Source organism: Chionomys nivalis, chromosome 11 (genome assembly GCF_950005125.1).
Source record: "Chionomys nivalis chromosome 11, mChiNiv1.1, whole genome shotgun sequence".
In the NCBI taxonomy this organism is placed as follows: domain Eukaryota; kingdom Metazoa; phylum Chordata; class Mammalia; order Rodentia; family Cricetidae; genus Chionomys; species Chionomys nivalis.
This window is the reverse complement of record NC_080096.1, coordinates 59,063,331-59,087,065: the sequence shown is the minus strand read 5'-3', so window position 1 is coordinate 59,087,065 and position 23,735 is coordinate 59,063,331. Positions and strand designations below refer to the sequence as shown.

Here is a 23,735-nt window from a genome sequence, read left to right as displayed (position 1 = left end):
AAAATTGACAAAAGAATGAGCCGGGTGGCACACGCCTTTAATCTTAGCCCTCAGGAGGCAGAGGCAGGTGGATTTCCGTGAGTTCGAGGCCAGCCTGATCTACAAGAGCTAGTTCCAGGACAGGCACCAAAGCTACAGAGAAACCCTCTCTCGAAAAATCAAAAGAAAAAAAAAAGTCTATAAACATCTAAAAGCATAAAGAGTTCAGCAAGCAAAGGGCCAAGAAAAAATCTCGAAGAACAAATGCCTTGAAACCTTTGTGGAGGTATTGACCAGCAAGATGGTGATGGCAGCAGGGACAGAATGATCAGGGACACAGGAGTTGCAGGCCTTGGGACCAGGTAACAGGAGGTGCCCAACAGGCTGGAGGATGACTTCCTTCCCTGGAAGCAGGTCAGGGAGGTCCTTGAATGCCACACAGAGGAATGTGGCTTTTGCATTTCCACCTACTCACTCTGCATTGTCTACAAATCTGTTAACAGTTCTTCACCTTATTGTCTGGCTCTGGTATAATTATTTTATCTGTGAAGAATGATGTCATGGAAATAGTGCGGAACTTAGAATCAAGAGTTGTAGACTTATATATTACACTTGGGTTTAGTATATGGATATTACAACCGTAATTCAAACCTCAGCAATTACATTGATAAGTCATCCTGTGTCAAAAGGGCTACAAAAAGCAGTCTTACTGTTTCCAGCATCCTTGGATTGTACCCCACACACAGTAGGTGTTCAGTAAGCATCCATGAAGCATCGTTCAGTAGTAAACCTTTGAGATCCATTAGCTAACTCCAGCTATGTAGACCAATGAAGACCACTAGCTTCAAGCTTACATGTAGGGAGAAATTCCACCTTCTCGGTTCAGTCCAGTGTTGGACTCTAAGTTTTGCTTTGTGGTTAGTAAAGAAGGAAACATGAACTGTGATTAGAGTCTAAATTATGATAATTTTTCTGGAGAATTTCATTACAATTTTCATATACAGAGAAAATTAAAAAGACTGGAAGACAGAGAGAGCAAGCTCGTGTATCTGTCGATGGTTAGTGTTTCCTTGATCTCTTGGTTTCCAGCTCTGAATGAGACACAGCAAACTCCTCAACCTCACTGCTGACTATAGACTTATGGTGATGTACAGCCTTCCCAGTGTTTACACCAATCAAAACCAGCAAACAAACACACACACACACACACACACACACACACACCTGGAATCATGATGTTCCAACCATTTCTTTCCTAAAAGACCTTCAAAGAATAAGCGTAACACCTAAGATTTGAACCCTTGGACCCCAAACCAGCTAGTTTCATCCCAGCCACCCCCAGAATTCACTTTTGCTGCTAGCTGGTGTCAAGGATTTTAGCCACATGCCTACAGTACGCAAGGCCAGAAATCAGCATTGTAGACCTTAGGGAGGGTGTAAGCTGACACCCATAGAGCAAATCAGATCTGAGTTTCCCCAGAAGGAACATGAATTAGGAGGATATTGTGAGCAAGAACTTGCAAACATGCCCACTAAATAACCTGGGCTGGGGTGGCAGGGGGTAGAAACACGTTATCACCCTCTGGCTTCTGTTTTGTTGCCTTTTGGGTTGCTTTTTTAAAAAAATCTCTGGATTCTTTGTTTTCACCCTCTGTCTGCACTCTCCTCACTAGGCAGACCAGACATGATGCTGCTCAGTACTCTGTACTCCCAGAAGCTCCTGCCCCACACAGAGGTCACGCAGCTCAGTGGCTGGAGATAGATTTCATGAGCTCGAAAGGTAGTCTTTCCTTCTTGCCGGGTGTGTGAGCTGTCTGTGCTCCAGGGTTCTCTTCTGTCAAAGGAGATATATCAGTTAGCATTCTTGTAGAGAAGAGAATTCACTCTTGTCAATTTAAATGAAATGTGAGGTTGTAAGGTATTAAGTAACATAAAGTTTGAATTTCCAAGGAATAAGACTGCAATATAAGTTTTCCGAGGGGTCCCAGGCTACTTTTCATCATCATGGGAACTGCTGGTTCCCTCACAGCCAGGAAGTTAGTTATTTGGTGACTGCAAAAGATATGGAAACGAAAGGATGACAAGGGCTGTCTGCTTTCTCTGATCCGGTTAGTAAGATAAATGTCCCATACTTATCTCTAGATGCAAAAAGTTTGTGACTACTTTGCAACCATGTTGCTCTGTGACTATTTTTGTAAACAGTGAAAGCACAGCAGGGCCTCTGTCTCCATTCCTCCTTCCAGGTCTTGTTGTAGTTTCATAGAGGGCAAATCTCAGTTTGATCCGCATCTTAGCTGCAAAGGAGTCTGGAAAACATTGTTTTGAAGTTTGAGGCCTCTCCTGAGCAGAAAGACCCTGGCTGAAATGAAGGAGGCTCGTAAATGGCATCTATATTAGGCTAGTCAATGTATCTGCCCCGAAGACTGACAAAAGACTTGCATTCGGTTATAGACATAAAGTTGTTATGGCTGTGCCAGGGCCCATGTGGAAGACAACAAACGTGTCTGTGACTCTGCCAGTTTGTCAGACCATGGTCCTTTGGAAAGACAAAAAGCCGGAGCTAGAGTCTTCAAAGTTCCCACCTGACAACACACAACTTTAATGAGCCTATTTATTGCACAAGAGTAGTGCTTTTTCCTTACAGCTGCAGATAAGAATCATGCACTTCCTTGCCAGTTTCTGCTCAAATTGTAGGCAAAGGATGACTCCGAACTTGCCATGAATATGGTTTGGTGCTAAAGGGATGCTGGATGAGTTGAAATCTGTGTTCAGTGTCTAGTCCCTCCCTCTGAGAACTGCAGACTGCCTCTGTCTGACTTCGGCCGCCACTTCGCTCTCTTCCAATGTCTAGATTATCCACTAATCTCAAAGACCTTCACGATAGCCCCAAGGGAAAAACAAGGCTGCCTCGCTCCTATTTTGCCATCCCGGCCTCTTCAAAGGGGGAGAGTGTAGGCCTTACCCAGCTCTTTGAAGCCCTTGTTGCTGAGACTCTCCAGAAACACCCTGTCGGTCCATGCTCCCCCATCTCTGCTACTGCAGGGCTAAGGAAAGAGGCCCAAACTCAAGGACCAGACAGGTGGCTCTGGAGCAAAAGCTTCGAGCCATTTTCCTCAGGGAAAGAAATTCCGAAAGTTTAGCTCACTCTTTCCTGCCATAAAGCACGGTGACTGTTAACAGCTTGCCGCTGTCCAAGCTGGTGTTTTTTAAATTAAGTATTGTTAAATCCATACGGTTTGGACTGATGCTTCAGACAGGCCTGACACTCGCTCTTGCTGCTGCTTTCATTTCACCTAATATATTGTGCATGGAAGCGGGAACCCGGCTGATGGCTGCCACAGCTTCTGGGGGCTGCTGTGCACAGACACTTGCAGACGGCTTTAATTTAGATACCTGAAGAGGGAAAAAAGGAACGCGGCCAACGCCCTGCTCAGTGCCATAAGTGGCCTTTCCTCAGCTGCCGTGACTATGATCTGCACTGCCTAGGGTTTATGTTATTTTTCCCTTGGCCCTTAGAAGCTCTTAGAAGTGACAAAGTTGGGAGACAGAAGCTGTAGACTAAAACAAGATACTTTCCACTGCCAGGTAACCTATATGCACAAGAAATTCTGGTTGTCTCCGTTTCTGCTCCTTCCCCGTTGCCGTAAGCATTCCTGTCCAGCACAGTTCCCTGCTCCCTGTGCCTGTGCCAACCTCGGAATCTGTTAGTGCGGAAATATGTAGATATAAATGTATGTGTACAAGAGCAAGATGAGTGGATTTGAAGTTGAAAGACCCTGTTTTGGGGGGCTAGCTCCAGTCTGTTGAGCCCTTCTCAGGTCGCCTCTCTGAGCCTCAACTTCATATGTATTCGACAGTAGGAGTGCTTAAGCAGCTCTATGACTACCCAGAAGTCTCCAAAATCACAGAAACTGTAGTAATTACCTGTTAATTCCTAAAACTTTCCCCAATGTTTCAAAGCCGACTTGGTTTTGTTGTTCTTTTTCCTCTAAGCGTGGTGTCTTCCTTGTACTACATGAACAGGAGAGTGAGCAATTGCTTTCCCCCTTTTCTCTTGGTACTCCGCATAGGAAGGAAAGTGCTGTGAGTCTAGTGACCACACAGGAGACACTGGGTGGGCGTTCTCCACTGGTTTGACTCACAATCGAGGTCTTGACTAAAATGCTGTGTTATTCTGGGGCTCATTGAAGGTACCATCTAGCTGGGAGCTGATATGACACCCAAACCCAAAAGACTATTTCCAGAAGAATCTGGACTAGTGCGGAAGTGGTGTTTTCCCATCGTGCCAACGTTCTTTCCCTACAAATAGCATCCTGCTCTTCCCAGTGTTGCAGAATTCCTTCGTTCCCATAACTTACAATATTCCTTCCCCCGCGCCTGTTCTTCCTTCTAGTTTGACACTAAGAAGTTAGTTTTCATGGCAAGAGGGAGGAAGTGGTGCTAAGTGAGATATCCCATTTTGTAATGAACTCTTCAGCTGATGGCTCAGGAAGGAGAGAAAACCCTGTAACAGAATGCAGAATCAATCTCTCTCTCTCTCTCTCTCTCTCTCTCTCTCTCTCTCTCTCTCTCTCACACACACACACACACACACACACACACATACACAGGGAGGGAGGGCAAGAAGGAGGGAGGGGGAGGGAGGGAAGAAGGAAGAGAGACAGACAGACAGACATAGAGACAGACAAACAGAGAACACACAGACTATGACTAAGGGTTTATTTCAGTCCATCAGCCCATCAACCTTTCTTTCTTGTGATGAGGATTTCAGATAGTCATCTAACAGAGATGCATTTACTTGTGAGTACTGTTGAGCTTGTAGCATCCAGTACATTCTGGGCTTATAGATGTATACTGTTAACTTTCCCAGTTTAGTACGTTTAGTCTTGAGGACTAAGGTAAGTCCTCATTTGCCCTAGACTAGTAATTCTCAACCTGTGGGCTGAGCCCTCCAGGAGTTGAATGACCCTTTCACAGGGGCAGAATACCAGATGCCCTGCATATCAAATATTTACATTACAATTCATAACAGTAGCCAAATTACAGTTACGGAGTTGCAGGGAAATAATTTAATGGTTGGGGTCACCACAGCGCAAGGAACTGTGTTAAAGGGTCACAGCATTAGGAAGGTTGAGAATCGCTACCCTAGACTTTCATGACAGGCTGAAAGTGGGTTTTTTTTTTTTTCCCAAACTCCTCTCTAATCGATACACCACATGGAAGGAGTAACCGAAGCTGAGCAACCTGCTTTTCTTCACCTCTCGGCAAAGCCTCCTTTGTATGAACATGGCAGGCCTGTGTTCACACGCCTATTACATAGGGAGGGGGTTTTTAGTCATGAAAGGGGGGAACATGCCTTCTAAGTGCCCTCTACCTCCACTGCATATATCTGGGCTGTCGGGGCAGCAAAGGAAACACCTCTCCTGTGCAAATGAGGGACGACATTAGCTTTTATTCTTTCCAAACTGAACGAGTTCCTGAGCGATGAGGAGGAAAGACAGGCTTGTTTGACACTTGGCACTTTTCTAATACCGTAATAAAATCCTCCTGGCCCTCTCGGGCTTCCCTTGATGTGATGAGGAGGGCTCAGAATCTTTCTGGCATTTTCCTTTGGCCTTGTGGTCACCCTAGAGCTCATTAGTACTTCCTAAAGCTGGATTGCACCTCAGAGGTCAACTGGTCCGCCCCTCTTCCCACAGTGATGGAGAAAGAGACGGTACCCCACTCATCCTTTTCTTCTCATCCGTCTTTCCCCAGTGATGCCAAAGAAGCGGTACCACCCTCATCCTTCTTGGCATTGTAGCAACTCTGAGAAAGCGTGAGTCAGGTGTCCAGTGAAGGTTTGGGGTTAGCCGAGGGTTAATTTGCTCTTTCTTTCCTGTCCTGGGCTAAATCAGATAGTTAAAAGTTGGCAAGGTGTCAAAACCCAGCAGTTGTTTCACCCCAAATTTGAGCATTCCGAAGTCTTTGTCCAGGGTTTCTTCTAAACTAGGGGCTTTCAATGAGTCTAATTGTACCTTTAAAACTCATAAATGTTGGATGCTTCAAATCATCACTCCACAAAGAAACACTTTGCCAACTCTTTATGTTCAAACCAAGACCTTAAAACAGAAAATAACTAATGCTATTGTCAGGTCTAGGGTGGATCTTTCAAAACCATCTCTAGTATTCTTTTCCAAACTCAAAGGGGAAAATAAAAAGGCGCTTTATGGGAGAGGAAGAGCATGCTCTCACCGAATACACTTGAAGGGCACATTCAGTCCTGACTAGGGCTTGGTCCTTTTATAGCATATGTTCTATATTGACGGGGATTAAGTTTCTCTCCTGAATGGAACAATACACCGTCACAGGGAGCTACTGTACTTTCCAGAGCAACAGACACCAACCCAGGCAAATGGCAAACAGAATCGCGTCTCACACACAGAGCAACTAGCCAGGTTGGTTCAGAGCGCAGCCCCGCTTACTCTTGGCGCCTTTGCTCTTCTGCCGCTGTGTCTCTCCTCAAGCTCAGCTGCTCTCTCCGCTGGCTTTCTGTCTTTTACCCGCTTTTCTGCTCACGCTGTTCACTTTCTCTGCCCCCCCCCTCCCCACCAGCTTTGTTATTCAGCATGTCTGATTAGCAGGAGTCTGATTGGCTGGCTGCCTGCTCTAGAGAGATTCCATTCAGTTTACCCCCCACCCATCCACCCACCCACCCTCGCTCAGGAAATGTGAGCGGGGCTGATGGAAGCTGATAGGCAGGGCTGGAGTGTGAGCTCCAGCCCTGGATGTGACAGGAGCCCGGCAGAGGAGCACTTAGCAGCTTATCCAGTGTCCGATTTGGATTCCGGCAAAGGTCCAAGCATGGAATGCTGCCGTCGGGCAACTCCTGGCACACCGCTGCTCTTTCTGGCTTTCCTACTCCTGGTAAATGCCGTTTCATTTCAATATGTTACTATTGCCACTTGGTCTGGGTGCTGCTGGAGAGTGTGTTTGTGTGTTTGTATGCGTGCGTGCGTGCGTGTGTGTGTGTGTATGTGTGTGTGTGTGTGTGTGTGTGTGTGTGTGTGTGGTTTTCAAACTGCAGGCTTTACAAAACCCAACAAACAAAATACAGCTTAACTCCTTTGAGAACTTGAACTCCAACTTTCCCAGAAAAATAAACCATAAAGGACTTTCTGGAATTAGTTACAGGTACATAGTGATACTGGTACTGAGGTGTAAACTTTAGGATCTACTACTGCCGGGAGTATGTGCTGGGAACAGTAGAATAGTTATGTGTGTGCATGGAATTTGGAAACGGGCTTCCTGAGATCAAACTCACTGTGGTGTTGCAGATTTTCTGAAGGACAGGCAGTGAGGAGCTTGCCTGCTTCTTGTTTCCCCCGGGGGTGCCTCATGCGAATTACTTTTCTCTATAGTAAGGGCTACTGAACCAGGTGAAAAAAAGAAATGAGAACACTGTTTGCAGTCAACTAGGATTATAGCCCATAATTACTACACTCGTTTATGGATACAAGTTAATGCTGGTGTTTATGAATTGAAGGCTACAGTCTTTGATCTCAGATCTACTTCAGGAGGCGATTAGGGATCGATGACTTCTTGGCCTGCTGATTTCCAGTCAATGATAAGGCTCTTCTCTTGAACATCAGCGCATACTACATTTTTGACAAAAAGTAAATGTTCCTTTGTGACTCAGACTTGGTTCAATGGGCAGAAAATGAACATATACTGTCCAAAAAATCTACACTCAAAATATTAATAGCAATGCACATTTCTTTCAAACCAGAGTGTTCTGGGCAGGCAGTTTAGCAAACCTCATCTGAAGGTTTGATTCCAGAATTCTTACACACTGCTTCCAAGGAAACGTGAGTCTAGCTCTCCTTGTCACTACTATGGCATGCCAGAATGTCTTCAGAAGGGAGAAAAGCAGATAAAGAACAAGGTAAAATCGCAGCGGTTGTGCAGGACACATTGCTTTGTCGATGGAGAAGGAATATTGCATTCTGCTTTGATTCTGACAATTTGATCAATACTGGAATTTTAATGTAGGGAAGCAAACCATTTAGGTACAAATTGGAAAATTCCAGGAAGGTCAATGCGATACATTGACCAGACAGCAGTTAAATATTTCATACAGTGTTGTATCTTAATCACTTGCCTCACAATAGCTAAAAACTTGGATTACTGCTTTGTAATTTGAAATCGTTTCTATTTTCATGAACATTTGAACAAAAACTGAAGTGTAAGCGTGAGTAGAGGTGCTAGTTGTGCCGAGGACTCAAACAAGCAGTGTGTGAGGTGGGCTTTATGGCTGAGGAGCGAGGAGTGTGGGAAAGGTGTCTCACTTTTTCCATATGGGATATGTGACTTGCAGACATCATGCATTTGTCTCATCTTTATTTCTTCGTGATTGTTTTTAAAGTGTATGCCATTCTCCCATTAAATTGCATCATAAAGCAAATTACCAGTTCACATTCCCTGCTATTTTATTTTCATGTGGAAATACGATTTCATTATACTTAAGCAACGCTCTCTCATTCTGCAGCAGATTGATTTTCTATTCATTTGGTAAATACATTACACTCCTTGCCGCTATCTTGAATATTCATATTGGAATCTCAGCAAGTAATTAGACTCACACTGGAAAAAAAAGTGTTTGTTTATTTCAAAAAGATTTAACATGTTTGAATTACAATAATTATGGAATTAGAATGAAATCATACCCAGGTTTATATTATGCGTATGCTTAAGTGATTGTGAATTTGAAGCTTATGTTAGAAAAGAACTGGCTGCTGAGCGCAGAGCAAAGCCAGCATTAGTAATGCCTGCCGCGCAGGGTGTGTGTGAAGGTGTCAAACACTAGGTGACTTGTTTGAAAATCATTCTAGTGACTCCTCAGAACGGCCGTATAAATCAGTTAATTTTAAAGCCCATTTTACAGATGAGAAATCAAGTTTATATGTACTTTATACTGCGGCTATCAAATGCTTAGCAATTAAAGACATATCCTTCATCGGAGATATGTAGGCTTTATAGATCATAAAGGAAAGGTCTTTAAAGATATACACAGTATGATGCACCGTCATTATACTTTGTCAGTAACTGCTTTGTTTGGCTCTGTAGTCAAAATGAATTATTGGCTTAAAAAAAAAAAGCGAACTTTAGCCTGGCCTGTAGTTTACTTAGAACTGAAATATGGCATCATCAGCTCAACTTCCAGCTTGATACAGAAATTGAATTGGAGGATTTGTTATTTCTATAGTGTTTTGTGTATTACAAGAATCTGTCTAGTATTAGAGCTGATTGCACATATCCTGTCTGTATGGTGGCAAGCCCAGTTGTGGCCTGGTCAAAATCGCCTTCATTTCATTGGCAGCTAAATAATCTGTATCAGAACTTGGTTCTTGAATGTGTACAAATATGGAAGGCTATGAAACCTTGCTGTTGTCAATAATCCTTTTCTCCTAGAACATTATTCCAGAAAGAATGAGGCCCCAGTGTGGTTTGTGTCTGTCCGAGTTTGCTGTCCATCTCTCAATGCACAGTAACCATGTCACTATAGACTTTGTTTTTTTTTTTTCCACTTCACAGACTGTTCAAGAGGTTAGTTTTGCTCTACAGGTCATACTGAGACACACTACCCATCTTCCTACTCTCCTGTCCTTTGTCTCAATTGTTTAGATCACAAGAAATGTGGCAAAATCCATGACCAGTCATTGACACTTGCGTCCATCCACTCTTGAAGTCAAAGCTCCCTGTCAGAGACACATTTAATCAAGCCTGCATTCGCTTTCTGTTTCTTTTAAGTGGCTGTAAGGTCTTCCCCCTTCTCCACCCCACCCCTGCCCTGCTATTGTGAGAGTTGCAAGAGTAACACTTGGAATTATAATAAAGGACATGTGTTTTTCTGCTGAATTTCTTTCTTGTCTCTACACTAGTTTCTACATGGAAACTAGTCAAAGACAATAGCCCATTCCTTTCGGCTCGCCTGGCATTCTCCTCCGCTATTATCTAAGCGAATCTATCTTGGATGGTGAGAAGCACCATTAGCCTGTGGAATGAATGTTAAATCCCTTATTACAACAGATTGTGTTCTGCTCCAGAAGAGTGAGTGTGTGAGTGAGTGAGTGTGTGTGTGTGTGTGCACGCGCGCACACACATGACATGCATATGCATATGCAAGTCCTTCTAAAGAATGTCTCACTTCCCATCTAGTTTTTATGCTCATATCTATACCATGTTTAAGTCAAGGTTGAGGATTTTTCTTCTAAGTCTATAGGAGATAATGGCATTTATTATAAAATTATTTCTTATCGTTTTGTGAAGTTTCTGGTCTTCTTGGGTTCCCATCTTTAGTGGTTCTGCTGCTCGGGTCCTCAGCATCATTTCTCGTGAGAACCAATATACTACATATTAGTGGAGAGAAGAATGTCCAATAGTGGTCACTAGTGAACCACGTAAGAAACTTGTACTGGGGAAGTTTCTTTGGATAGTGACGACTTGAGAAAAAGAGGGATCACAAAACGAGTAATGTCTGTCGCTTTATATGACAGTTAAGCATGTCAGTGTCTTCTATAAAAGAATGTGAAAGGCAGTTAATGAGTTAATTGTGGCCTGAGTTCTTTTTTACACTCTAGACTTCAGGTAAGGGTTTGTACGGTTTTATATTGGTGTAAGGTGCAACTTTTCTGCATGTGCTACAGCATCTAGATGATGCTTTTGTACACAAGTGTGAAACCTGCTTGTGGACCTGACTGAGAAAGCCAATCGGCTCTGTCCACTGCCGCCCCGAGTCTCCCGGTTTCTGCCCTCTGACTTCATGGGCACAGTCCAGTCTCTCTGGTGAAATGACAGTCCTGCTTTTAATTTGTGTATCTCTTAGGTTCCAGGACTGACACTTTCTCGAGTTCAATCATTTAAGTCCCATCCTGCCCTTTCCTCAGCAAACACACTCTGCAGTTTCTGAGGTCTCATGAGTCAAGTGACCTTAACGTGACCTTCTCTCAGGATGAGGACATGAGTGAGAGCGGCCCTTGAATCACCATGAATAACCCACGGGCTGAGTGTACAGAGATGACGCAGGAAGACGCCCAAGCGCGGCTTCGTTCTTGCCACTGTCGTTCCTTTTCGTCAGAGAGCTTTGTGTTCTAGTCAGAATGAGACAAATTTATGTCATTTTTTTCTGTCTCCATCATAAAAACCCTACCATGTGGTTGAATTTTGGCTTGATTGGCAGTGCTGGCTCCTGAGCAGCTTAGGCCTGGCATACCGAGGTGATGTAAGCCTGAAAGGATTCTAATTGAAATAGGCCAGCACAGCTGTGTGGGGAGCCGGCCTGCTAACTGGGTAAGCTGTTGCTATCAACCCCTTCTTTCCATGAGCTCAAAAACAAATGACTAAATCTCCCCAGTTCCCGAACTTCAAGATTAAAACTTGCATTGCAGAATAAAGCTTGACTGTTATGGCTTTCTCTCACTAGGACTTTGTTTGCTGCGGCACCCAGCATGGAAGGCAGTTAGTTTGTTGCAAGTTTTCTGGCCATGTCAAGAAGTTGCCTCGTGGCTAGCCTGTAGCCAGCAGTGACCACTGACCTTTCTTTTGTTTCTTCTAGGCACTCAGAAATTATAAATAGGGTTGTCTGACTCCTATATTCAGCAATATTCTCTATTTTTGTCAAAGAAATAGATATCTCAATAGCTAACTATAAACTTTCTTAGAAGCAATACCATAATTTCTGTGCTTGAATATCCCTATCCCATATTCTGCTAATGCATAGCTGCATATATAGTCAGCTCCAAATTGTGTGTCAGAAGGCTTTAAAATTATAACTCACTGCTATGTCTAAAGCTGTTAAAGTGGAGCTTTGTAGTTCTTGTTTTACTGTGCATCTGCGTCTGTCCTTGTCTTCTATTTGTTTTGGTTTTATGTCTGTCCTACAAAGCTGTGAAGGGACATCAGACTGGGCCATGTACTCCCTACTGCTATCAGGCCCTCTATAAATGTGTTTGAATGAACAAGTATGTAGTAAGAATGACTCAGCAAGAAACCTTCAGGTAGGGAGGAAAACTGTGAACACTCACTTTCATTGTGGAGTCTTGAAGAATCTTTTTGTTTTGAGTAAGCCCAAGTCAAAAGCACATAATAAATTCAAAGGGGAAGACCTTCTGCTTTGTGTTTCTGTCTTAGATGTGTATAGGCACACAATGAAAAAATAATTGAACAGTAATTCCTTTTGCTGTTGCCATTTTACATGAATCACTTTGCATATTTCGTATATATTTTTTATCCATCAAGGTCTCAAGTACTTTTCCTTTCACAAACCTTGTCATAAGGAAAGTGTAGTACTTACATTAGCTACAGTTTTGTAAAGAAAAGCATTTATAGACTCCCACTTTAGTGGACCTGGTGTTAATTTACCTGTTTTATTTTCACTACTGTGCATTGAGATAACCCGTATCTCTCAGTCTTCCCCATCTCTAGATCATGCTATTCAACTGTGTTCTGGTCATTATAGTTAACATGTCACAAGTAACTTTTGGGTCTGAGCCGTCACACTTGATCCCCCAAGTATTCTCTACCTGTTTGCCCAATGTGGAGGACCTAGCAGAGAAATGGTAAATTCCCAAGATGGTCAGGATACCAAGTATCAGGACTGGGTCCCCAGTCACCCTCCCCCCACACACTCTTTGGAACCTTCACTGTGAATGTCCATTTAAATATAGGAAATAGCCTTTGTTATGTGAAAATCCTAAAATTTGTGGAAATGTGTTATATGTTCAAAACCTTTATAAATAACATATGCTTCAAATTTAGATTTTATGCATTCTAGTGCATGCTTGTAAGCGCTAATACCTCTTTCCATTTATTATACGGAAAAAGAGAGCAAAGAAGATGCCACAACATCTTAATGGTGGTCTAGTCTTTACAGTTTGTTATTCGCTGCATACTCCCAGTGTGCTGAGTAGCTGGGAGAGTGTCTGTGCTCTAGGTAACCAGGAGAAATGGACCAGCCTTTCAACCAGAGACTCCATAGGGATGTGGAGGTTGGGTACGGAATAAAGAAAGCAACACGGGCTTGTAGTGAGTTCCCGGGGCTCACCTCTACAGTAGAGCACTAGACAAACTACAGCCGGAGAGCCACACAGAGCCAAGGCAAAGACAATGAAAAGGGCACTAAGGGGCCAGATCCAAGATGCAACGCTTGAGTTGCTCCAGTGACAGCAGCTCAGAAAATCAGAAATTTAACGACTGATGAGAGAAAAGCAGACTCCCAAAGACAGAGAAATGTTCTCACCCAGCAGCGGGAAAAGCAAAACACACTTCCTGAGTTCACCTGACCTCATGTTATCGTCACATAGTTTTCTTTTTTCTTGCAGCAACCTGCACCATTTTTCCATCACTATAGCAAAATCCCAGGGGCCACTAATAGTAAGAAGTTTCCTTAGTTCATAGTTCTGGGGCCTGAAAGTTCAACTGACACCTCACAGGCTCTCATAGGGGGGTTGTGTTACTTCATGACACAGACAACAGGGGCGAGGATGTGTGGAGAGAACAGTTTACCTCTCCAAGCAGAAGCAGGAGTGGAGCCCGGCATCCTATAGCCTTTCTTGACTATATACCCACAATGACCTTAAGGTCTCCCTCTAGCCCCATCTTGTAAGGGTCTACGTCATTATTTACTCTTGCCATCTAGGCCCAAGCTTCCAAGCACAGGGACCTTGGGGCTATTCAAACCACAAGCAAACTATAACAGAGCCAAGCGTCTATGGAAAAGCTCTGCTATCAGACGGTAGCAATGTGACTACTGAGCTACAGTGCTGTTCCTGGCAGCATCACCCAAGCCCATCACTGCAGACCCGTTCCTCTTCTCCCTGCATGTTCATACGTTGCTGTTGTACCTGGCTCTCTAGGGTGCTGAGACAGCAAAACCACCATTACACACTTTAGTGGTTTTTGTAAACATGAAAGTTCTGTCTGTCATCCTTCAGGTGACTATGAACATCCAGACAAAAGACATTTGTCCATCACCATCTGCTCAATAAAAAGAAAACCTGTACCGTTAGCAAAAGGTGAAGGCTGGAAGACAGAATAAGACATATTGCTGATAATAAAGAGCTCAAAGTCTGCTTTGCATTTTATTTCTTTATAATATTTATTTAGTTATAATACTTGGAATATTAATTTTGCTTTTTAAAAACAATGCTTCCATAGACAATATTTCTGTAATGAACATAATCATTTCAGTTGTTCTCCAAATTGGTTCATTTGCAAATACCTATTTAGATGCTATTTATTGAACCCTTATATCTATGTGTGAATGAATAAATTACAGCTTCCCTCAGTCTGTGAACATGTTACTTTTATGAGTGATATAAATCACTATTTGTCTCCAAATATTAATGGTTTTCAAATTTATTGTAGTTAAAATTAGAACAATTTGTATAAGAAAACACACTGGAATGGTTTTGTAGTTAAGATTAATTCTTTAAGGTAAATCTTTTTTTAATTAATTAATTTATTTATTAAAGATTTCTGCCTCCTCCCTACCACCACCTCCCATTTCCCTCCCCCTCCTCCAGTCAAGTCCCCCTCCCTGATCAGCCCTAAGAGCAATCAGGGTTCCCTGCCCTGTGGGAAGTCCAAGGATCACCCACCTCCATCCAGGTCTAGTAAGGTGAGCATCCAAACTGCCTAGGCTCCCACCAAGCCAGTATGTGCAGTAGGATCAAAAACCCATTGCCATTGTTCTTGAGTTCTCAGTAGTCCTCAATGTCCGCTATGTTCAGTGAGTCTGGTTTTATCCCATGCTCTTTCAGACCCCGGCCAGCTGGCCTTGGTGAGTTCCCAATAGAATATCCCCATTGTCTCAGTGTGTGCATGCACCCCTCACAGTCCTGAGTTCCTTGCTCGTGCTCTCTCTCCTTCTGCTCCTGATTTGGACCTTGAGATTTCAGTCCGGTGCTCCAATGTGGGTCTCTGTCTCTGTCTCCTTTCATCGCCTGATGAAGGTTAATATTCAGGAGGATGCCTATATGTTTTTCTTTGGGTTCACCTTCTTATTCAGCTTCTCTAGGATCACAAATTATAGGCTCAATGTCCTTTATTTATGGCTAGAAACCAAATATGAGTTAGTACATCCCATGTTCCTCTTTTAGGGTCTGGCTTACCTCATATTTCAAAGCAAATCTTGCCCCAGGCATGGTTCCTTGTGATTGCCCAATCAGGAAACTGAGGAAGGAGGGTGACATAGTGAGACCTTGTCTCAAAACAAGCAAAGAGACCAAAGTTATTACTGTAAGAATGAACAGTATATATGAATAGTATATGGGACGTTATCATCTGCTCCGCTGTCATTGGGGCATCACGCTGCCGGGTTAGTCTTCCTTTTTCAATATATTATACCAACGAGGTGATATGTAAATATCCATGCAAAACCAAACACACTCCATTGGAAATTAAAATTCTGGACATTCTATGGCAGGTGGTACCTCCTGTCGTCATTAGAGTTCCACCCATTGTCTTCTTAAAATAATTTAATCATAATAAGACCAAAATGATCTTGTGTATGAAAGGAGATGGCTGAAAGAAATGGACCAACAGAAAATGTTTTGTCTAAGGCATATGCCACTTCTACTATGGATTTATTTTATGTCTGAAGCGAGAAATCTTAGGGCTCTAATAGTTTTGCCACCTGTGAATTATTTGGGTGCACCTCATAAGTGGGTTCTTTCTTCTATTTGTTTAAAGAAATGAGTGATATGCTTGCCAATTCTACACTACATTAATTTGCACGGAGTTTCCATTTTCATCTTCATTGCTTTTTCAGATTTTTTTCCAAAGCTTCTGCCATCCTTCTACCGAGGCTCTGGATATTTTTCCCTCCATTTTTTCCTCCCCTGAGGGACTTTCTTTAAGTTATTTTGGTCCTGTTGGTATAAATATTGAGACAAAGGAGTGTGATAACCCAAGACGTCCTGACGTAAATTCCAAGAGCATGAAAGAAATGGGACAGGAAATTGTCAGCAACCTACAATAAATTCAAACTGCCCAATAAAATAAATGCACCTCGTTTTATTCTCATAGGATAAAGTTGGGGATCTGATTTCCCAAGCCATTTTGCAGACTATAATCTCAGCCGCCATTTGAAGCCTTTACATGTATTGTTTAGATACTGTACTTCATCAGCAGAACCAGAACTGAAAAGTGTAATGGAAACAATAGGAATATCCATTGTTCAGGTGCGGTGGGGAGATTTAGAAGAGAACTTGGAAGAAATTTCCTGCTCTTTCTTTAAAGTTGTTGAGTTGTTAGGGCCGTTGGCCATTGATACCTTGCTTTGGGGCTTTTATCTTGTCTGAGATAACAAGCAAGGTTTGGATTTACTGCTGCAGAAGTAGTTTGAAAGCATTTAGACTGTCAGATCTTACACTCGTGTTTTAGAATATATAAAAGAGTCATTGAGGTGTAAAAATGTGGCCTCCAATGATGGCAGCCTCTTTGAAAGTAGGAATTTGGTATCATGAGACAGAGTTTGATTTAAATATGCTACTTAGTGTAAATTTTCTGTGTGAGTAAATGAATCAATTGCCCATCATTGCACTTCTGTTTTACACATAATTAAATTTTAAATGCAAAGCATTGGCTGAGAAACCTAAGTCCTAACTGTCAGTAACATCTCTTAGGTAGGATCAGTCAAAAAAATCCAGATTCCCTTCCTTTAGGTCAGTCTTTCCACTGAATTATTTCTAGAATTCAGGAGCTGTCCTTAGTTGGAAGATTGAAATAATTGTGACCTGGTAGCCAGCAAGACTTCTGGGCAACTATCTTGAGTTAGAACTCAAGACTTATTGTGAGTTTATAAACTTCCAGGTGACAAGCTGTGTCACAGTAGTAAAGCCTTGCTTCTAAATCAACAAAAAAAAAGTGAATCATTTGCTGACCTGTATATGAAAGTTACTTTCTGCAGGTCTTGTATATAATAGGTTTCCAAGAGTTGGCTGCCTCCCTTGAATCAATGTGAAATTGTATAATTCCAGGGTCAGCTGCATCTCAGAAGTATGTTTTAGTGCTGGGTAGATTGTGTTAAACAAAGCAGACATGGTGTAAAAAGTGGGTCTTTCTACATGTAATATCAGAAAGGAATTGGGGCAGGGGCAGGCAAGACAGCAATTAACGGGCCAGAGCTTTCCATTGGTTTTATGTTGCTGGCATGATATTATTTTCTTTAAACTGTATATTTAACTATTGCTGATGTAAGGGTGTCTCTGCCTAAAGAAATAGACATATTAATTCATTATTTATAGTGATTCAAGAAAGAATGTGTTAGAAAAACTCTAAGTCTCTAAAGATTTATATTTAAGGTCATTTTCTGAGTTATGCCTTCTCCCCCCTGAAGTCCTTTCTTTCTTTTTTTTTTTTTTAAATAGCCATACTGAAACCCAAGCTTAATGAGTGTATCATGCTGTCCCTGTGTTTATTTGATACATAAACACCTGTCTTTTCCATCTTAGGGCTATGCTAAAGAAATGAAACCTTTAACCTAGTCCTTCCTTCAAGCCAGCAGCAGGCTAGTCAGCAGAATATAGGATGTGTAGCATGTTACTAGCTGTGGTCTTCCCTCACGAGGCTTGCTAATTCCAGGTGGGTGAGGCTAAGACAATGTTGGTTCTATGGGCTGCAGAATCCTTTCTGCAGTCCTGGAGATTGCTCCCAGGGCTTTGTGTGTGCAGGGTAGGCACCTTAGCAAGAAGCTATATCCCCAGCCAGACTGCATAATCGTAGAAAACACACAGTATTCTGTGCCTTTAACAATCATAAAGAACAGATTCCCAAAGTTTTGCATTTTATAGATCCTTAAAATTTCAAAAAACAAAACATATAATTATCCTTCTGGATATTGGAAGGAGACAAGATTGCCAGGCAAAAATTGGAAACTTGGAGGTGGGGGGGGGTAAAGGGATATGGGGAGAAAATGTGAGAAGGGGTGGATGAGGAGAGCTTGAGGGAAGGGGAAGGTTGGGATGGAGGAAGGGTAGATATGGGAGCAGGGAAGTATATATCTTAATTAAGGGAGCCATTTTAGGGTTGGCAAGAGACTGGACTCTAGAGGTGTCCCCAGGAGTCCATGGAGATGTCCCCAGCTAGATCCTTGGGCAGCTGAGGAGAGGGAGCCTGAAATGGCCCTATCCTTTAGCCATACTGATGAATATCTTGCGTATCACCATAGACCCTTCATCTGGTGAGGGATGAAGCTAGAGACAGAGACCCACATTGGAGCATTGGACTGAGCTCCCAAGGCCCAAATGAGGAGCAGAAGGAGGGAGAACATGAGCAAGGAAGTCAGGACCATGAGGGGTGCACCCACCCACTGAGACAGTGGGGCTGATCCAATGGGAGCTCACCAAGACCAGCTGGACTGGGACTGATGGAGCATATGATCAAACCGGACTCTCTGAAGGTGTCAGACAAGAAGGGCTGACTGAGAAGGCAAGGACAATGGCACTGGGTTTTGACCCTACTGCACGTACTGGCTTTGTGGGAGCCTAGTCTGTTTGGATGCTCACCTTCCTAGACCTGGATGGAGGGGGGAGGACCTTGGACTTCCACAGGGCAGGGAACCCTGACTGCTCTTTGGACTGGAGAGGGAAGGGGAAAGGTATGGTGGGAGGGGGATTGGGGGAGGGAGAGGGAAATGGGAGGAGGGGAGGAAGTGAAATTTTATTTTTAAGTAAAAATTTAAAAAAAAATTAAAAAACAATGAAGAGATAGTTCAGGTAGGTAGGAACTATAGAAAATAGACACAGTATTTCTGATTTTTTGCTACCTAAGAATATTAATAAGATAAATTACATTAACTATCATAGCTCGATTTGTTAGATAACCTGGGGTTAATACCGGAGAGCATGGTGGCATTGATGTAAGAACACTGCATATATATTAATCCACCTCCTCCTCGTAACAGCCTTGAACTGGCAAGGTCGGGGAGTAGCATGGGTCAGTTCTAACGTGCATGGAGTTCACCAACTTGTTTGTTTCACTCACAAAAGTTCAACGTCACTTGAAAAACCAAAAGTTCCAGGTGTAACTTTTCAAAAGAAAATAATAATATATGCAGGGGAGAAAAAAAATAACACACGGTTCTTGGCAAAATGACTTGGGTTCTTACTGTTTTCTCATTATTCTATATATCAGTGAAAATTTTACAATAGATTGGCCTGCTCCGAGCCAGTCCCTTTCCTTGGATCAAAAGGAGAAAGAACAGAAAGGCTGATGCCGTTTACTAGCGGAGGGGCCCAGGCTCTCTCCTTGATAAGCAGCCTCTCTGTGGAGGGCAGACCAAAGAGAAAGAGAAGTGGGGCTCACCCAGTAGAGAAACTACGAAGACAAGATGATGACTTCGGGGGACAGTGAGCGAATCCTGTCAGTCTCCCGGCACAGCCAGGCAATACTGTGCCTTCCAGGCCATGAGCAGGGGCAAGGACTACCGTTTTTGTTTTAGATAGACATTGTGGTCACCACATAGAGCGAAGATGACAGAGAGGGAGGAGTTCAGAAGTTTCTAGTTACTGTCCCTCTCCTGATGGGGCACCAGGAAACCAACAGGAGCAAAAGCAGCAGTAACAAAGAAAAAGTGCCCTGCTAGAAGGCTGCAGAGCCACTGGGAGGAAACCCGCTGTGGGCTCCCTCATCTTGAAACCCAGTGGTGACTAGCGCTCCTATTAGATACTAGGGTTAAGGTCCCCACTATTTAGTTAAGAATCAGAGTTCTTAATTCTTTTACGATATGAATGTATTTGTATCTCTAAGATACCTTTCATAATTTTAGAAAGATAGTCATGTACTTAAGGCCACAGTTTTTAATGAGGAGACCTTGAATAAAATTATCTGCTCTTGTACCACCTTCCATCCAGCAAGCATTTCCTGGTAAACCTGACAAAGTGGGCAGATATCATGACGTCATTTTTTGTAGCTTCTCCTGATTAATGGAGTCTAACGCTACAGTGTCTCCTCATGCTATATCATTCACTTGCTTATTGTCTCACCCAAAGAGTCTATTGAACTCTTCAGATTCATGTCGCAGTCATAAATCTTTCCAGGATATCAGCAAGTGTCTTTGCCCTCATTTGCAATATCCCCACACTGTCTAATCTGGCTTCCACATGTGGGGCTCCCTTTGCAGACAGCTGGATCTCAGTAAAACTAGAGCACCCAGTATCTACACTTACACTATCACTGTGGTCATTAGAAGAGAAACCACTTTAGGTACAAAATTATGAATTTAGAGATTTTATAAATTTGCAATTTAACTGAAGAAAAGCCCCGATTTAGAGAGAAACCTGAAACATATATCATATGAATCTTGTTGTGAATCTGACTGGCAAGGGGTCAGAGTTTTAATCGATCCGGCATTGGTACTTGAAGGTAGCGCTCCTTTTCCTAGTTATGAGCATCGAGTCTCTATTGCATACAAAGCTGTTCGCACAACTTTGGGACTAAGCTGATTCTAGGTTGGCCTTGCCTCATAACATAGACTTTCCTGGCAACAACATCAAATAGGTATTTATGTTTAAAATCATATGGTTGTTTTTTCATAATAATTTTGGACATTGACCATGTTTACTTTCCTTCCTCAAAATTGACTTCAACAGCATAAACCTCTATCCAGATTTAGCAAAGATGTGATTTTTTTTTTTTTTTGGTTTGGACCCATGTGCCAAACACTGCTTTGTCTATCTATGATAGGTAATACTGGCCACACCTATTTCACAGATAAGAAAACTGAGTCCTAAAGCCTAAAGGTGGTGTGAATTTCTCTCAACTTTTCGTCTGCGTGTATTCAATTCTTCTTGCAAACAAATCACACTAAAATATGCAGCACATATTATGTTCCACATTGTTTGAGCTATGTCTTGGCCTCTTTTGGCAGGCACCTCCTCAACATGCTGAGTGATTTCCACAGTTTCTAAACCAAGTTCATGGGAGTTCACAGCTTGTACCGTATTTCATTGATTCTAAGATACACAGCTTTTTCCCTGACTTTAGAAACTTTGATGTACTTATGATAGTAGGTCATAGTTCGGTGGGTGGCATTTCTCTTTTCTTAATTATAATATTACATAAAATAATAGTGTGTCTTCAATCTTCGGCATCTTCCATTTGATAGGGTTTCATTTCTTGACGGTTTGTTCCAGTATTTAACTGATGAGAAGCAAGGGAAGGCTTAAAGTTTCAGTACAGAGATATTATCATAGCCCTCCCCTTGCTAATTCCCTCCTAAGTACCTTCCTCTGATACAGGTTGATTATTTATTTATTTGCCAATCTCTCTTAATCTAGAGCAATGGAAACTCTCTACATTGAACCCATGAGAGCCTATTCTTTTTCTTGTTAACGTTCCTCAACCTAGCCTGTAGTCTTTGTGTGCCTCAGTTTCCTTTTCTGTAGGCTAGTATAGTGTAGTAGTTGTTGATGCTTTTTTCACTTCCAAGTTAGCCAGGCACCTGCTACATTTCATCATACCTGGCCCCTCCCACTTGACCGGGCCTGGGTAACTGGTAAACTCTCCATATCATTCCCAAATACGCCAACCCTGATGGCTCCTGAACAAAAACTTCTTGAGCTAGACTGCCTGATTTTAAATCTTGGTCCCACAACAACAATCTTTCTACAATGTTCTGTGCCCCAATGTCCCTGCCTGTTAAGACAGTTGTCAACAAAAGCTTCCTCATCCAAAATCATAATGAAGCTAAAGAAAATGATTCGCCCAACAGCGTTAGCATAGGACCTCGCCAGGGCCGCAAGTTCCCAGTAGGCATCAGCCGTTGTTGTACTCCACACTCCATGCTGAAATGTCTCTACCTCAGTCTCAGAACCTACCTCTTTTCTTTCCCTTTCTTCACGACAGCCAACCGCTTTGCTAACTAACAACAGCTCTGAGTACAATCTCAACAGGGATGAGAAGAAAAATGGTTACTCTTTCACTTGGAGAAGGGGCTCTGGAGCCCACTGAAACCAGGAAGTGTAAGACGGAAGAAAGACCAAGGTTAGCTTAAGAAAGTTATCCTATGAGTCCACTTATAAATTCTTGCCTCATTCTAGGTTCTTAGATCTCCTCTTTATCAAAGCACTTGAAGAACTCTGGGTTGATTGTCTGTCCAGCTGCCTGCACCCCCACCACCTTGACCAAGAACTTTAGCTACTGTTGGCCTGAGGAAGAACCCAGACAAAGATACTAAGTAATTTGAATGTGTAGCCAGGGGTGGGGAAATATCTCTCTAAAGAAAGTTGAAAGGAGCCGAGCAGTGGTGGTGCACGCCATTAATCCCAGCACTCGGGTGGCAGAGGCAGGCGGATCTCTGTGAGTTCGAGGCCAGCCTGATCTACAAAAGCTAGTTCCAGGACAGGCTCCAAAGCTACAGAGAAACCCTGTCTCCAAAAAAAAAAAAAAAAAAAAAAAAAAAAAAAAAAAAAAGTAAAGAAAGAAAGTTGAAAGCATTATACAAACAGATTTCCCCTGCAAGGTGAATGTTACAACATTGAAGAATCTTTGTTATACCCACTTCTCAGCCCGAAGATCCCATGAGCCTCATGACCTACAATAGTGTAGTGGTTACTGTAGCTCATCCAGCAGATGGGAATAGACTCTGTATACAATTGTAAGTACGCATATCAGACAGAATTACATGCAGAAAGCACCAGCACTTGTGCAGGTGTGAGGTCTCTAGTATATTATTAAAACTACTCATTTGAATGTATAAACATTTTATTAAAAATATAGAGGCCCTGGACAGAACAAATCACTAGGTACAAGATAAAAATTAAAGCCCCAGTCTGACTTAAAGGAACAAATAAAGCCAAACACTCGGAGGCCTCCAGTCTCCCGAATCTACTCGTCATTTAAACCTTTTGGTTGCCTTTTTTCTCAATGGTCGCTGTGTCAGATTCAGTATTTTGAATGCTCCACTGCTGTCCTTGGGCAGCTAAGCTTAATTCCTGCTTGGATGACTTACTCTTAGCCAGCTGTATCTCATTTAATCGGTCAGAGAGTCGAAGTTCCTCTTATCTGTTATTAAAATGGCTGTAAGATTAGTTCCTCACTTGTTCCTTTGGCAGCAACTTTCTCTTCCTCTTCTCTTTCCAAAACATCCATATACTTTAGTACCCATAGAAGTACTGTGGGCTTCAGATGAATAGTGAAAGTACCTTGAAGACTGCAGCGACCCAGTCCCCGTCATGCTTCGCGCAGCCGCCTTCTCTGGCTCCAGTTGGGTCTCTACTTTAGGCCCAATCCCTCAGCCGGAACTCGATCTGACACCACCATTGCAACCTTGCCCACAGTTTTCTTCCTGGAGTGTCTGGGCACACTTGGCCCTTGTGTGGAGGCGCTGGCCTGGCCAAGGTCATGAGCAGTCTGGAAGGTCAGTTGTGTATCGTGTCAGCAGTCAAAAGAGTTCTCTCTGGAGCACTAACGCCAATAGTGGGACGAGGAGACAGGAGGGAGGTGCCCTGTGAAGGAGAACACACAGCAGAGAAAACGGAACGTGTGAGTGTGAATACATGTGTGTAAGGGACGGGATAGATGAAGGAGCCTTGAGGGAGGGGAATTATTTTATATTGATGTTTATACATTCATAACTCTGTGAGGGAGCCAGGCTGCAAAAGAATTGGAGCCCCAAATATTTTTAGATTGAGTAATGTTAACTGTACTAAGAAGGCCTTTGGACGAGTGGAATAATATCCTAGAGACTGGAAAAGCTGTCGATTTGTAAATCACCA

At 42.7% G+C, this 23,735-nt stretch overlaps 1 protein-coding gene across 1 annotated transcript in view; it reads left to right on the top strand.

Moving 5' to 3' along the window:
* The first annotated feature begins 6,769 nt into the window (after positions 1 to 6,769).
* The window catches only part of Adamtsl1 (ADAMTS like 1), a 376,638-nt gene continuing 359,672 nt past the window's right edge, over positions 6,770 to 23,735 (top strand). Inside the window, exon 1 of the mRNA XM_057784262.1 lies at positions 6,770 to 6,885. Within this exon, the coding sequence (XP_057640245.1) occupies positions 6,823 to 6,885 (63 nt within the window). The 5' untranslated portion in view covers positions 6,770 to 6,822. The remainder of the gene's footprint in view (positions 6,886 to 23,735) is intronic.